This window comes from Epinephelus fuscoguttatus, linkage group LG5, assembly GCF_011397635.1.
Source record: "Epinephelus fuscoguttatus linkage group LG5, E.fuscoguttatus.final_Chr_v1".
In the NCBI taxonomy this organism is placed as follows: Eukaryota; Metazoa; Chordata; class Actinopteri; order Perciformes; family Serranidae; genus Epinephelus; species Epinephelus fuscoguttatus.
In genome coordinates, this window is record NC_064756.1 from 9233138 (window position 1) to 9248122 (window position 14985).

Here is a 14985-nt window from a genome sequence, read left to right on the forward strand (position 1 = left end):
CATGGAATAATGGCAGATGTGACAACTACGTGTAATCTTGTCCCTAGAGGGCTGGTGTATATGGATATATGTCTAGTCACCAGTCTGCCGTCATGCTCACAGCAGGCATAATAAGGCATGCTGGGGCTGATGCTGGCCTTCACACAAGCCAGTGATTCTGCAGAGTTTACTCTGGGGCTTTTCAAATGCTCGAACCTTTCACGTTGACGTCCTCTCAATATCCTGGATGTTTATAGGCTAAAAATAAGCCACTCTAAGTGTTTTCAGAGATGGGTAAATCAACTGTGTAGTAATGCTTTAAAAGCTGCACCGATCAATACTTTTATATTAACACTAGATCAAATGACTACATCAAATGAGAGGGGTGATAATTCCCATTCGGAGAATTATCACCCGACTCTGCAGTTCCCCAGCCTGCAACTTAACTGTTTTGGTTCAGTCTCACTGCTCCCAGAATAGTTTCAGGCCACAGCAGGTGGCTGGTTTCAGTGAAATAGCTCTAAAAACCCAATGTACCCTACCTGCCCACCACGCAACAGACCAAGTAAGTAACTGGCTGGTGGACATTAGCAGCTAAAGAGCCAGACATTTCCCTCAGGTATCGGTTGAGACCAAATACAGAAGTTAAGGAGAAAACATTGGACTTAGGAGGCCAAACACTGGACTCCAAATGAATGCTTATGTTGCTCCGTGTCTGCTGGACTCGTAAATACGACCCAAATTCCAAAAAAGTTGTGACACTGGCCTCTAGTTTCCCGGCGCGGCACAGGGTGGCGCAGGGTGGCAAACCCCGCGCAGAGCTAGTTTCGAGCAGCGCAACCCGAGGCGCGCTCAGTTTGGTATTTTGGCAGACCGAGGTGCGCTGAGATGGGTGTGGCGGTGCAGCAGGGGGAGGTGTCGACAGATCCAGCTTGGTGCAGTGACAGTTTCATGCCAAAAGGCTTTACCAAAGGTGCGCTAAAAGCTTGCCAGCTGAAACCAGGTCTACTGTCAGCGCAGGCAGAGCGCAGCCAGTGTAGCAGAAGTTTGGCTGATCGGTGGACAGTGCGCACATGTCACCAAAACCTTACAGGCAGGTTTCCAATATGTCAGGCACATTAACAATAAAATAAATACCCACAAAAAACACTATTCAATGCAACTATCTGCAATCAGCACATAAATGTGTCTCTATATCGACTGTCCCGTCACATCTGATGTCAGATCAAAGGGGATTAGCACCGTTTGGCACCGTTTGGCACGTGTAATGGAAACCCGTGGTTGCCTGCTCGCAGTTCCGCATATTCGGACACTGCGAGCTTGGACCTCCTGGACCAAAACATCAGTTTCCTCCTGGGGGAGGTTTGGCCGTCTGACGCTGCTGCTCTCTTCTGCCATGGCGAATTGAGTAAACTCTCATTACGCCTTCGCGCGGCGCATTTAAGGGCGAGGAGAGGGGCTCATTTGATTGGTGTGATGTGAATCGGCTGTGTAAAACCCACTCCACGTCTTCTCTCCTCCCTCTTTCCGACTTGCGCAGGTAGGAGGGACGGAGGTGGGAAAGAGGAGTAGCTGCGCCAGCGCGCACGGTGTGCCAAACTTGCAAAATCTGCCTTGCCACACCCAGTTGGCGAAGCGCAGGTGCACTAGAGGCCATTGTGTTAAACATTAATAAAAACAGAATGCAATGTTTTGCAAATCATTGTCGACCTATATTTAATTGACTACAGTACAAAGACAAGATAGTTAATGTTGAAACTAATAAACTTTATTGTTTTTCGTAAAAAATAACTAATTCCTAAATTAATGCCTGGAAAATGTTTCAAAAAGGTTGAGAGAGGTGTAACAAAAGACTGTTCTGAAGTGCTGAAAAAATCCCTGTTTAGAACTTTCTACAGGTAAACAGGTGATCATTACTGAAAGCCACAGTTGCGGGGCACTCAATAGCTCAGAGAGTAGAACAGGCATCCAAGGCTATGTCTTTGCCACAGTGGCCGTGGGTTCAATGGCCCACGGCCCATTTGCTGCATGTCATCCCATCTCTCTCTCAGACCTTAAGTGTCCTATCAAATAAAGGTGAAAAAGCCAAAAAAATAATCTTTGATAGCTTCAGTTGTTCACAAGCAAAAATGGTAAACAATTTCACTTTCAAAACTTCAGCAGTTAGTGTCCTCAGTTTCCTAATGCTTACATTGTGCGATTAAAACATACAAGAAAATAAAGCATGATGTAACACAGTGGTACACATGTCCCTGTGCAAACTTTTTTGAGGCATGTTGCAGGCATTAGATTAAGTGTGTATTTACAATAGAAATAATAAAGTTTATCAGTTTGAACATTAGGCAGCATGGTGATGCTGTGGTTAGCATTGTCGCCTCACAGTAAGAGGGCTTCTGATCTGAACCTCAGGTGTGCGGAGTTTGCCTGTTCTCCCTGTGTCAGTGTGGATTTTCTCCAGGTACTCCAGCTTCCTCCCACAGTCCAAAGACATGCAGGTTAATTGGTGATTCTAAACTGGCCATAGGTGTGAATGTGAGTGTGAATGGTTGTCTGTCTCTATGTGTCAGCCCTGTGAGTCTGGTGACCTGTCCAGTGTGTACCCCGCCTCTCACCCAATAATAGCTGGGATAGGCTCCAGCCCCCTCGCGACCCCCTTAAAGGATAAGCGGTTACGGAAAATGAATAAATGAGTTTGAATATTAAATATTTTGTCTTTGTACGGAATATTTAATTGAATATAGGTCAAAAAGGATCAGCAAATTACTGCATTGTTTTTCTTTACATTTCTTTGCATTCTACAGTGTCACAACTTGGAGGGATGTGGAGGTTGTGGAACAGTTTGCTAAATAAAGAATCTGATCTTAAAAGACAAGATATAATTAACTCTCAGTAAACACCATTGGCCAATGTGTCCAACCTGTTTAAAAAATATGACAATAATTTGGATTTGCATTGTAATTGCTGATATTGAATAAAATACATCATGGAATCAAACAAAACAGAAATAACTTCATAAAATTATTTATTGATGGCTTTCAATCTAAACAAGATCACTTCTGCCTCACTTCTGCTAACAGTGTTTGAAATATTTTAGTTGCCAAGAAAAAAAGCCAAACATATAAAAATCTGAATATTTCATTTAGTCCATCTCAAACAGTATTCACTCAACTTTACAACCTAAGTTACTTGGGTTACTCAGTTTTAACCAAATTTTATCGCTGCAATGTTTACTTTGCAGGGACGACCCCCATGCATGCGCGCACACACACACACACACACACACACACACACACACACACACACTAACCAAGGCAGTGGCCAAAATCCCCATTTAGCTCATTTAATCCTGTGTTGCTCGTTCATAAAACGTACAGCCAGTCTTGTGATGAACCGGTCGGAATGTTCGCTCACGTTTTCTGGGGTTAATGTTAGCAAATAAATTAAAAAACAAAATGACGAACAAAATTTGAAGTTGTCGCCTGGCTGTCCAAGATGTTTATGCCGCATGTCTTGCACTGCCGCATGTCTTGCACTGTGCTGTTCGTCTTTTGCCGTAATAATGGTAATTCCGAAAGCCGAAGACGATGACTCTCGGTACCCCTCCCGCTGACATGTTGATGCCTATCTGATATAAGAGGCCGTGTTTCTCCAATAAACACGTAAGGTACGTGGAGAGGGCATGACTGATTGACAGGGTAGTGATCCAGTCATGACAACGCCATTCTCAGCCTGCGCTCCTACCGGGTAATCGACATTATTTTTTAAATTAATTTATTCATTTTATATTCAAACTGAAAACATGATGTGAATAACACTCAAGTCATTCAAGTCATCGTGTCTCAAGTCAAGTCTCGAGTCTTTAACTTCCAAGTCCGAGTCAAGTCTCAAGTCTTTTATTTTTTGTCAAGTCAAGTCATAAGTCATCAAAACAGCGACTCGAGTCGACTCATGTCCAAGTCACAATGACTCAAGTCCCCATCTCTGCCAGTTAGCCTCCGCTAGTCTCTGAACTAACCCCGACTCTCCGTTTGGATCCAACTGGAGCACCGAGCCCTGGTTTGTTATTCAGGTTAAAGTGGGAAGAAGCAGCAGGTTTATTTCTGGATGTAATAGTAAGTGGAGGTGCTGCGGTGCTCGGCTGCTGCGGTGCTCGGCTGCACAGATAGGAAACCCCTCGGCTGACAGGATGTACCACTCTCTCACTCCGCTCTCTCTCATGCAGGTGCAGAACGTACGTGCTACTTGGTCGTCGGATGTAGTCCGTGTAGTGTGTTCAAATGCAACTGACACAGGGCGACGTGAGGCGACGTAGACGACGCAACAGTTGGCTTTTGTCACTGCTAGTTCTTTGATGTCGGTTTGGTGTGTCTGCACCTTAACACATTAGCTTTTGACAACTTCATTAACTAATGATATGTCATGGTGTGTTTATAACCTGTTCTGCTGCCCCCTAGGGGCCACAAAAATATAATGTAGCTTAAAAAAAGTCAGACCTAAGGCTGTAAGGATAACCAATAAACAAGTCAAGTATATGGCTATACAACCATATCTCTGAACTAGATTGTCTTTCAAATTTTTTCAGGTGTTTTTAAGTGACACACCGGGCGACATACCCTTCTTGCTAGTTACTCTCCGGTGATTGCAGTCCTACATGCACCACTTCCTTAACGACATACAATTAAACACAAACAAGATGGTGATGATAATTCTTCAAAGGTTGCCCAGAGTATTGGGTCCCTTTCATCAGCTATATGGTCGAATTTTAGGAATCATGATGTTGTTTTTGATCAGGCCATGCATTTTGATTATCATGTTAAATCATTGACCCAAACTTGTTTTATTCAGCTATTCTGTTTGGGTCCTCAGTGTTCTGTATTTGCTCTGTTTTATTTTGCTTTTGTTGCTTTGTTTTAATTGTTATATTACCCTTGTTTTTATTGATTGTATGTTTGATTGTTTCATTGTGAAGCACTGTGAGTTTTATTTTTGTGAAAGGTGCTATATCAAATAAATGTATTATTGTCTATCATTTTTTCCTCTGATTTTGGATCATATATCAGATAAACATCCCTTTGAATAAAACAACATTAGTGTTTTGGTGTTGATATGTTGCAAATTGCAGCACAGGTGGCATCAAGGCAGCGCATGGCATACACGTTTATGCAGTAAACACTTTAACACTGGACAGAAACTGAATGGTATTCAAGACTTCAAGTGCCATGCTCCATGTGCTCCTTGGCTGCTGGAAAGCACTTGACGAGCAATAGCTCAGCCTTCAATGAGAGGCTGCAAATGTCTGCTGGATGGCGAGGAAGAAATTTTGTTGATGTGTTTGCTTTTCTCCTACGGTGAACAGAAGCTTCATTGATCTCCCTTAACATGCTTTTCTCAGACAGGTAAGAAGGGATCATCCAGTAAAAAGAATGTAGTGTGAACTCCATGGCTGGCGGCAATACAAGCAATAATGTGTATGTGGGTGTGATCACGGTGCTGTAGCTGCAGAGCCAGACAGACTGCCGATACCTGGAATTAATGATAGCCATGCCTAATCTGCACTTCCTGCACATGCCTTTCTATCTCCCTTCCTGTTCACAGAACCCCATGCTTAGTGTGAAAGGAAGTAACAGAAGACATCAGCAACAGCACAGATAAGGGGTGGTCCAAGGTATGGAAGTGTGAGGGGCATGCAGGGGCAGAAGAAAAGAGGAAGGGGTCGTTGAGATGGGAAGAGGTGGAGAGGAGCACAGTGGATAGATGGCTTCACAGGCACCGCCGAAAGGTTCTGATTGTCCCATGATAATTGTTAAAAGGTCAGTCCTCCTCCTTGCCCAGACTGTAGAGTAGAAGATGCGTGCACAGCAACACACAGACACACGTGTGGGCGCAAGCACACCTGCCCCCCTCCTGCTAGGGTGCTCTTTAGAGTGACACGGCTGCCTTTAGAGAGTTCTGCGGATTAGCTCCTTAAATACCACAGCATTGTGAAATAAGGATGGGAAAAATGAAAGAGAGAAAAGATGGATAAGTATGGAAGAGGACACATTTAAAGATTCCTATCTTTTAGTCGGAAATCCATGGGTGGGGGGGGTGGTTAGAATTTAAAAAAAAAGTTTTTTAAATGACTCTGGGATGAAAAACAACCACAACAAAGCGCCAGGGTATAATTATATTTGTCTGATTTTGTGCCATGGCCAAAACGACACACAAAACCTCCTGTTGTTGCGTTAGTTTTGACAATTCTCCATGCTCCAGAGCAAGTGTCTGCAGTATATTAACATGTGGCACTTCTCAATGGACGCAACATATTGAAATGGGGTCAAAGAAGCTAGGGAACATCTGCTTACGGGACCATTGTATTCACTTTGTCTGCTACTTTATAGTCACTCTGTTTCTGTGACATTTATGAATGGATAATACCATCTGTCTTGGAGGGAGAGCTGCTCGCTAGGAAGATTTGGGTGATAACTTGTAGATTTAAGAGCTAATCCAGATTGCCTAGCCAGACTGGCTCCGGTCATAAACCCAACAGATATAAGACTTATGATGTTGTATTGAAAAATAAGTAGGAATATACAGTCCAGTGAATACGCCTTGTTGTTTTATCTGTGTTGCACTGCATTCTGAACAATGCTAGGAAGAAAAAAAGGGTTTCAGAGGTGGAGATCGGTTGCATGGCAATTTTTATATTAACAAGGCGACTTAAATCATTTCGTAAAGGTCAGTGCATATGACAGTGCTGACTTTAATTCAATAGTTTCAGATCAATGCTGATTTGAATCAGCTGATCAAGCATCACTCGAGTGAAAAGGAAGTAGAGAAAAAAATAGAACACAAGGAACCAAGGGAAGCAGCCTACTGCAATTGCAAACCAACAAGAGATCAATACAATTGACAGGCTTCAAGGAACTCGTGGCATCTGGCAAACAACCAACACACACTCTTGTATAATTGGCAGCACACACACACACACACACACACACACACGGACACAGATACATTTTATGTATAATCACTAGCAGCAGGTCAGCGCATGTCACGATCCATCCAGCTGTTATGGCTCCTTTAGTCTGGGATGCACAATTCAACAGAATGACTTTCGATTTACTTATTAGCGACTGGGCCAGTGATTCAAGACCCTGCATGCTGAAAGCTGATTCACTCACTGGCTGGCTACTAATATTTTCCTATCTGGTGAAAGAGTCACATAAAGTGAATGCTGACTGTTGAATAAACTAGTGGAAACAGAGTTCAACAAGCTGCAATATTTCTGATTGGGGTCAGCAGTCTGCGGGCAGGTTGTCAGTTACAGTAAGGGCTAAACGAAATAAAAGTTCCACTCCTGCGGGATGAGTATTATAAGAGGACCTCATGAGATGAATGAATCACTCCCTAGCCTTGGCATTTTATAAAACACATTTGCATGCACATGAAGAATTGCTGAATTTGCTGAAACACTGCTGCCGTGGGTACAGTTGTACAAAGGAATGATTGTGGTGGGGATTGGGGCTACATTTGGGCTTATATGTCATGGTTTTGTTTTTAAAGCGAGGCCCTCCCCAATATTACTAATATTTTACTGCACCTCCTCATTAAATTTGATAAAATGCTCCCACACCATAATTTCTTAAAATAATGTATCAGTGAGATCTAAACAACACTATAGAGTCTATAGTAGCGTTTTGAGGCTTTAATTAGGCACAGCGGTGCTTTGAGCTAAATGCTAACATCAGCATGCTAGCATGCTCACAACAACATTGCTAACAAGCTGATGTTAGGCAGGTATAATGTTTTTATCTTACTTCAGTGTATCAGCATGCTAATCTTAAGTGCTTTATTGTAGGCAGCCAGACTTGTTTGACTTCCTGAAGACGTTTTACCTCTCACTCAAGAGGCTTCTTCAGTTCTAAAGGACTGGTGCAGAGTCACAGGCTTTAAACCCTGTGTGGGTGTGAACCCTTACAGAGTTGCTGAGGTCACATGTGAGCTCTGAGTTTCAAAGTCATTAAGGTCATATGTGAGTTCTTGACCCACCCAGCCATCATGCGTGCCATTAGGGTTAGAGTCCAGGTGTGAATGAGTGTTAGGATGTCAGAGACTACCTGCTCAGAGACAGTATTGATGACTAGTCCTGTGAAGCCATCTTCAAACCTATTACGGCTAAAGTCGTGGAGATGTACCAGCCAAGTGCAGTTGTACTCCAGTGTGGAGCAGATTCTCTTTCTGGAGACAGACAGGACTGCTTCAACCTCACCATCGAAGGCCAAGCCAAATGTGCTGAGTACATCAAAAGGTTCAGTGTGCCCCCGCGGATGCTGGGTGGTGGGGGCTACATCATTGGCAAAGTGGCCCATTGCTGGACATACGAAACTGCCATTGCCTTGGACTACTTCATCCCCAACGAGCTGCCCTACAACGATTACTTTGGGCCTGACTTCAAGCTGCACATCAGCCCGTCCAATATGACCAACAAGAACACCGAGCAGCCTAAACAGATGGAGTCCAAAATCACGATGAGTGGTGACAAGTCATGTCATGCCGTTTTTCGAGGGGAAAAGTTAAAGGATTACTCACGATCTTATGCGGAGCTACGAGTGGAGACTTAGATCTTTTATAAAAGGTAAGAGTCTCACTCCTACCGCTATTTTTGGCTGAGATATACCGCCTAGAGAGTGAGATCATAACTTTCACGTATCATATGGCTTTATTTGGTGATGTTTTATGGTGTTTCTGTGTCATAAACAACATCAGCTATCATAATCACACCTGATTTCGATCATTACAATGTTTGAAGCTGGCTGAGTGTTGTTTGATCACTGATAGTACTGTTTTGAAGCGGAGTGAGCGCTCTTGTCATTTGGAGCTCCGCCTGGACCTTTTCATGGAGAAAACACTATAGAATGGTCATACTTTGAGCAATCTTCTTCAAATTTGAAACAAATATTCATTGATAGTGTGCCTACAGCCCCACAGTGTCATTTACCTGCTCAGATGAAACCACAGACAGTTATTCATCCTGAAAATCTTTTTTTTTTTTTTTTAGGTAAAATCTTCAACTTTTTACTGACTTCAGAGGCCCATTACTCTGTCTCTGTATCACCTAGACTGTTTCTGACACTTTCACAAGAAACTTCAGGTTGCTTTCTTTCTGGCAAGACCTCATGCATGCAAGTAGAGCAGATGAGATGCTACAGTCATTTTAATTTGGGTATGTCATTTTAGGCGTTTTCGCTACAAAATGGGGGTGGAGTGCAAGAGGGTATACTGTGTGCAACAGTATGTACTTTTTAAGGGTAGCTGCAGTACCTACTAAAGGAAAAGAAGAAGTGATTTGGAACGCACCCACATGGATGATAATATAGGCCTTACTCCTCACACTTTGGTAAAGATCTGATGATGGCTGATGAAGGCTTTAAAGCAGCAGCCATCTCAACAACCCAAATTTCATTGTATGTATCTTTTTTAAACTCTGTTTTTCCTGACAAAGGAATACAGCAATTGTCCTCAGAAACAAGAAAAACAAATTGCGTGCAGATTTTGATTCACCAGGGATCATATTTTTTTATCAGAGGATTTTTGTCTTCATCAGAAAATGGTGTATTATCCACCAATCATGGACATGACAGATCTGATTTCCTTTTGTCAGATTTCCTGATCCATCTGTGATTGCTAGGATATAAACTATGTTGTTCAATAATATTGGACAGTTTTACAAGATGTTCTTACTTACGCAATAGTTTCCTACCAGCACAAAGAATCCTCTCTATTCTTACATGATTTGCACTGTTTGATGGCCCTGTCATAATGCGTTGCTTTTTGCTTGCCACTGTGTCACTCTCTCGCTGTTGTCTCACTTTATTTCCCTGCCCGCTGTTCATTATAATGATGTTGGTTGTTTAACCCATAATACTGAGCAATTGCTTGGTCATGCTTGTAAGTAAGAATTTATTTTTTCAAGTGACTTGCCTGATAGAATAATGTTTAAAAAAATGCACACACAAATTGGAAATATCAATAGAATGATGTCCAGGATTACTACAGATGACTGGATAGCCCCAAGTTACATCAGTCCTATGGATTCAAGAAAGATTTTGCTGATTCAGTATGACAATCGTTACAAAGGAATAAGCTATTAAACTTTTTAAATAAGTCAAATATTTTTCTTTTAGAGTCAGAGAAATATACTCCTGCCATCTGTACTTTAGGAGCGGAACATTATTAATGACAGCCAAGCAGTTTATATGGGCTACAGACAGGATTTAACACTGTGGATATCAGCATGAAAGCACAGACTGTTCCACCTCAGTGGGATTGATGTTAGACGGCGTGTCTACAGAGTATATTTTCTCCAACTTGATCAAATGGTGGAATGTTTTAATATTTAAAAAAAAAAAGAAAAAAAATCCATCAATGCAGCACCGTTATAATTTTAATGGGGTGATATTTGGTTTGAGCTCAAAGTTTGAAAGTGTATATTATTCTGCAATACCTCTCCATAGACTATAGTAAAAGAGAAAAGGAAAGGTTTACTGATTAAAAGAAAAACTTAACAAAAGAAGAGCATTTCCAACTGTGACTACAAATCAAACAATGGTGTGAACTAACTATAACCACAGTTAATACAGCATAGAAAGAAAGACTGCTCACTGACAGACATATTCAGGTACATGTGCACGCTCATTCTTACTTTTCCAAATGCACAAACATCTCTTGACGAGCAAACAGACTTGGCAAAAATCAAAGTCAAACCTTCAAATCATCACAACACTGGGCTGGGCTTGCCCATTGGCTAAACTTCTATGTCTGTGTTTCATAAAAATCAAATTGGACTGGGGGTGGAAAGCCTGCCATTGTATTGGGATTCTTGTCATGTGCAGTGACCCTGCTGCTTGGTACCACTCGTCTGAGCCCTGCGAGTTTGCCACTTTTTTCATCCACCACAAATTTACTTTGTCTGATCATTTGTTTTCCAATTATGTCCCTGTCCCTGCTAGCAGAAAATTGTCAGCTTTGGTTATGTGAACCCGCTCTTGGGTCTGTAACCAGGGGCAATGTTTGATGCTTGGAACATTTTCATACCCATTAAAAGATGAAGGCAGGGTGAATTATTATCCTGCAGAGTTGATTGGGTTTTGCAGGGTGGGTTTAGGTTGCTGCGTGAGATGGTATAGTAGAGCCACACACAAAGACAAATTCTTATCATCCCTTAGTGAAAGACTTAAACCCACATAAAGGGTAGAATCCTTATTGGATAAAACCAGACCAAAGCAGAAGATAAATAAGTGGTGGATAGTTAATGAAGCAGGGTTTTACTTCCTACTTGTTATTTAATCAGTATTCCACATTCAGTAGTTTCCTCACATCGATGTTCAATGTTTGACCACCGTTTAAAAGTAAATAAAAACTTCACAGTACTTGCGCACAGTAACACATTCGCAGTAATTGCCAGAAACCTACGCCTTCAGCACTGCACCGCAATTTAGATGAAAGATGCTGAACTGAACCTCAAGGAGAAGATTACACCCACACAGCGGGGAAATACAACAGATGAGCTTAACAATGGCAGCAAAAATTGAATGGGACTTTGAGAAGCAGAGCAGAGGACAAAGTAGCAGGGACAGAAAGAAACAGAATCAATGTTTGGCTATAGCTGTCGCATTAGCTGTGATAAACGAGGCCGTCGACAGAAACTCTGAAAGTCGACGCAGGACATTCCAATGATCAAGCGCTGAATAATCGGACACAATGGATTCTGGGAAGGAGAGGCAATTTGCTGCCATGGATCCAAGAAGAGGAGCATCAATTCACATATTGACCTTTAAAAATGCTATTAATGGATGATATCTTCAGTTCATAGCTGGATGGGAAGTTCTCTAGTAGGCTATTGTGTGTGGCGAAATTACACTGTGGTGCATTTCCTCCACTGACAGCCTGTAGTATTTATCTGGGGTCAGGTTTCACATCAGTCAGTCAGAATGTTCAAAATGGAAGGGGCAGTTAAAACAAAACAAACTGTGATTGATCAAACAGTGAACAACACTGAAATGTATTGAGCTGCAACAACAGTTTTGTCACTGTACATACACAGCGCTCCATGTCTTGCTTGAGTGTGTCTTCTCAGGATAATGGACAAGTGACAGTTGAAGCATTCATCGCTGACAGCAAAGCATATAAAGACATACACTCCTACACACATGCAAACAAACAAACTATAGCCCATTTTTGAGCACTCAGGTATTGCATTCGTGTGTGTCAGGCAGCCTGCGTCTGACAGGTTAAGAGCAATTTCTGTCAACTAACTCTGGCTTTGGAAAACGAGACTACGGAGGCTTGGCGATGGCATTTTGATGGATAATGAACTCTTTCTTTTTTTGTTTTGGCCTTGATGCACAGCTCAATGTTTTTATTACTCTTATTCTTTCATGGTCCCGAGAGCTTCTCAGCAATTCAGAAACATTTCAGAGGTTTAAAGAAGAACTAAAAGGGCCAAGTATACTGACAGTTTAAAAAGCAGAAGAAAAGAAAACTGTTGCCTGTAGTTTCTGCAACATGGAGTCGTGAGATGATCTGAATATAGGTTTTAATGAGGTTGCTTTCGCCAAGATTATTTGTTGGCAATTATTCTCTTTGTTAGAGAGTGTTTAGACAGGATGGAGTAGGGATGGTGACATGACATGTGACAGGTTAAAGGATATCGTGAGCCACAAAATTCCAGTTATAATACACACTGAGCATAGCATTAGCCCAGGCAGGACGTGATGTCAAGCTGAGCTCACATCCCAGCTACATTAGCTGATCTCAAACAGCCCAACTGACTTGGAGCAGGTTGGAGCAGCTGATAGATCGCATGATTCCTTTCTATGCAACCAACTGGCGAATCTCATTCAGGGTTCCTTATTTAAACTGCTCTAGCCTGCCTACTGTTGCTGCTTCCTCTGTAAGCCGCTTTGCAACCTGCCTCCACCCCAGCTCCTCCTTTTCATGCTGTGTCTGACTTATCAATGTCATTTTTGTTTGTCATTGATGCTGCTCTGTTCTGTTCCCGGGGGTCTTTGCTGCTGCTCTTCCATGTAGGCGCATGGAAGGGCAGGAAAGTTTGCTCTCTCTGCCTCAGACTTTTGGCGTTTGCACGCTGAAGGGCAGAGAGGTGTGCTTTCTCTGCCTTAGGGCTTTCCAAGTAGGCGTGTGGAAGAGGCTTTCTGTGTCGGCCTAAGAAAGGCAGAGAGGTCCCAGGACAGAGTCATACCCCCAAAATACTGCAAATGGGAATTAAGTTTTCTTTGACTATAGTGTTCCTGACTGAAATAAGGGCTATGGTTCACTATAGTTAGCTTAGCTTAGCATAAAGACTTGAAGACTGGAAACAGGAGAACACAGCCTGATTTGTTTTGATGGTAACAAAATAAGCCTGCAGCAAATCTAAAGTTCACAAATTTACAGAATAAGAATTTACATCATGTTTGTCTAATCTGTACAAAAACCAAAGTGTGAAAACTTCGAGTTGTGGCTGTGTTTAGCTAAGCTAAGGTAAGAAGCTGCTGGCTCCTGGTACATATTTACCTTACAATGCACTCAGGTAAGATAAGGTATATTTACACATATAGTCTAAAAAGTATTAAGTCTAAAAAGAATACAAAAAGATAGAAGATAAAGACAATAAACATACTGGACAGAAGAAAAATAAAAAAAGATACTCATTTATTTTCACAAAAAATAGCAGTAGAAAACGAATATTTAAAGCTTTGATTTGAAAGAATTCAGTGTGTTAATTTTGTTATCGCTTTCACGTGGATGTTAAATTTCGATTTGCACCCCTAAGCACTGAGTTTAAATCATTCTTCTTTGGCACCTAAAACAATTATTTCTGTTTTATCTTTGCTTTTATCTTTAGACCATAGAGAATTTTGCCACATCTAATCATTGATTTGTCCAGTGCTCCACAGCTGCTTGGTAATACCTTTATTTAAATGTGTATGCCATTCATGTAATTATGGTGAGATAGTTAGTGGAGAGATAAGGACTCATTTCTCAAAATGCTCCTTTAAAAAATAGTCATGGAGTTAGTTGTCTTGGATGACAGTCAGAAGATTTCATCTCAAAGGCGAAAAAGATGCAGAATAACCAAAAGAAAGCTGAAAACTGAACATGACTGTGCACCTTTCTGTCAGCCCTCTCAGGTGCATTTGATGATTTTATAGTATTGCTTTCTCCTGAACAGGAGCTACAACCTTACAACCCAAAAGATAAGTTTTGGAAGGCATTTTGCCAAAAAAGAGAAAAAGTTTTGAGAAAAAAAAAAATCCACCCTCTAGGCCCTGAATCAAATCCTGCAGCACCTTCTCTCTCGCTCTCAACTTTCCTGCTGTCTCCATTCAGGAGAAATAACTTCCCCATTCTTTGAAATGGAAAACTACTGCTGAAGGGTTTTCAAGTGCACTTAAGATTCATTTGAACTGGAACAAGAAATACGGTTGCTGTAGGCGGGCATTTGTGACATATAGCTTTTTTTTCTTTTCCCTGACAATACATATTCATATATTTTCCTTGCAGAAACCTTAGAGGGACACATTTCAACATTTAATAATAGAGCGGTGGTGACGCTGATGTATGCTGCCTGTGTGCTGTTGGACAATGATGCCTCAGACTCTGGATACATTTGAAATGTAATTTATTATATGCTGTAACTTCTGTTTAGCATATAATACACTTTATTGACCCAATATTTGAGTTTATATCTTTACAGCCGCCATGAATAGGTGATGCAATACTCGTTTACTTTTGCTGTGGGTGTTTGTGTATGGTTGCCACTTACCTTGTACAATGAGGTAGACCTGTGAGGTCTTGGGCTGCTGCTTAGTCTGTATGGAGCAGGTGTACGACCCCTCGTCATACACATCCACCTACACACAATAAAACACAACATTGTTGTTTCATCAGTTTGAATATATCTCATTACAATAATACTGGCAGTGCATGTCTTCATTTATTTTACTTTGTTACCTTTTCAGA

General features: G+C 41.6%; 1 protein-coding gene across 4 annotated transcripts in view; it reads right to left on the minus strand.

The window, feature by feature from the left end:
- The window catches only part of LOC125888332 (limbic system associated membrane protein), a 639477-nt gene that overhangs the window by 75257 nt on the left and 549235 nt on the right, over positions 1 to 14985 (minus strand). For all 4 annotated transcript variants that reach the window (XM_049575617.1, XM_049575618.1, XM_049575619.1 and 1 more), the window contains one exon: positions 14789 to 14876. In XM_049575617.1, coding sequence (XP_049431574.1) covers positions 14789 to 14876 — 88 coding nt within the window. The remainder of the gene's footprint in view (positions 1 to 14788; positions 14877 to 14985) is intronic.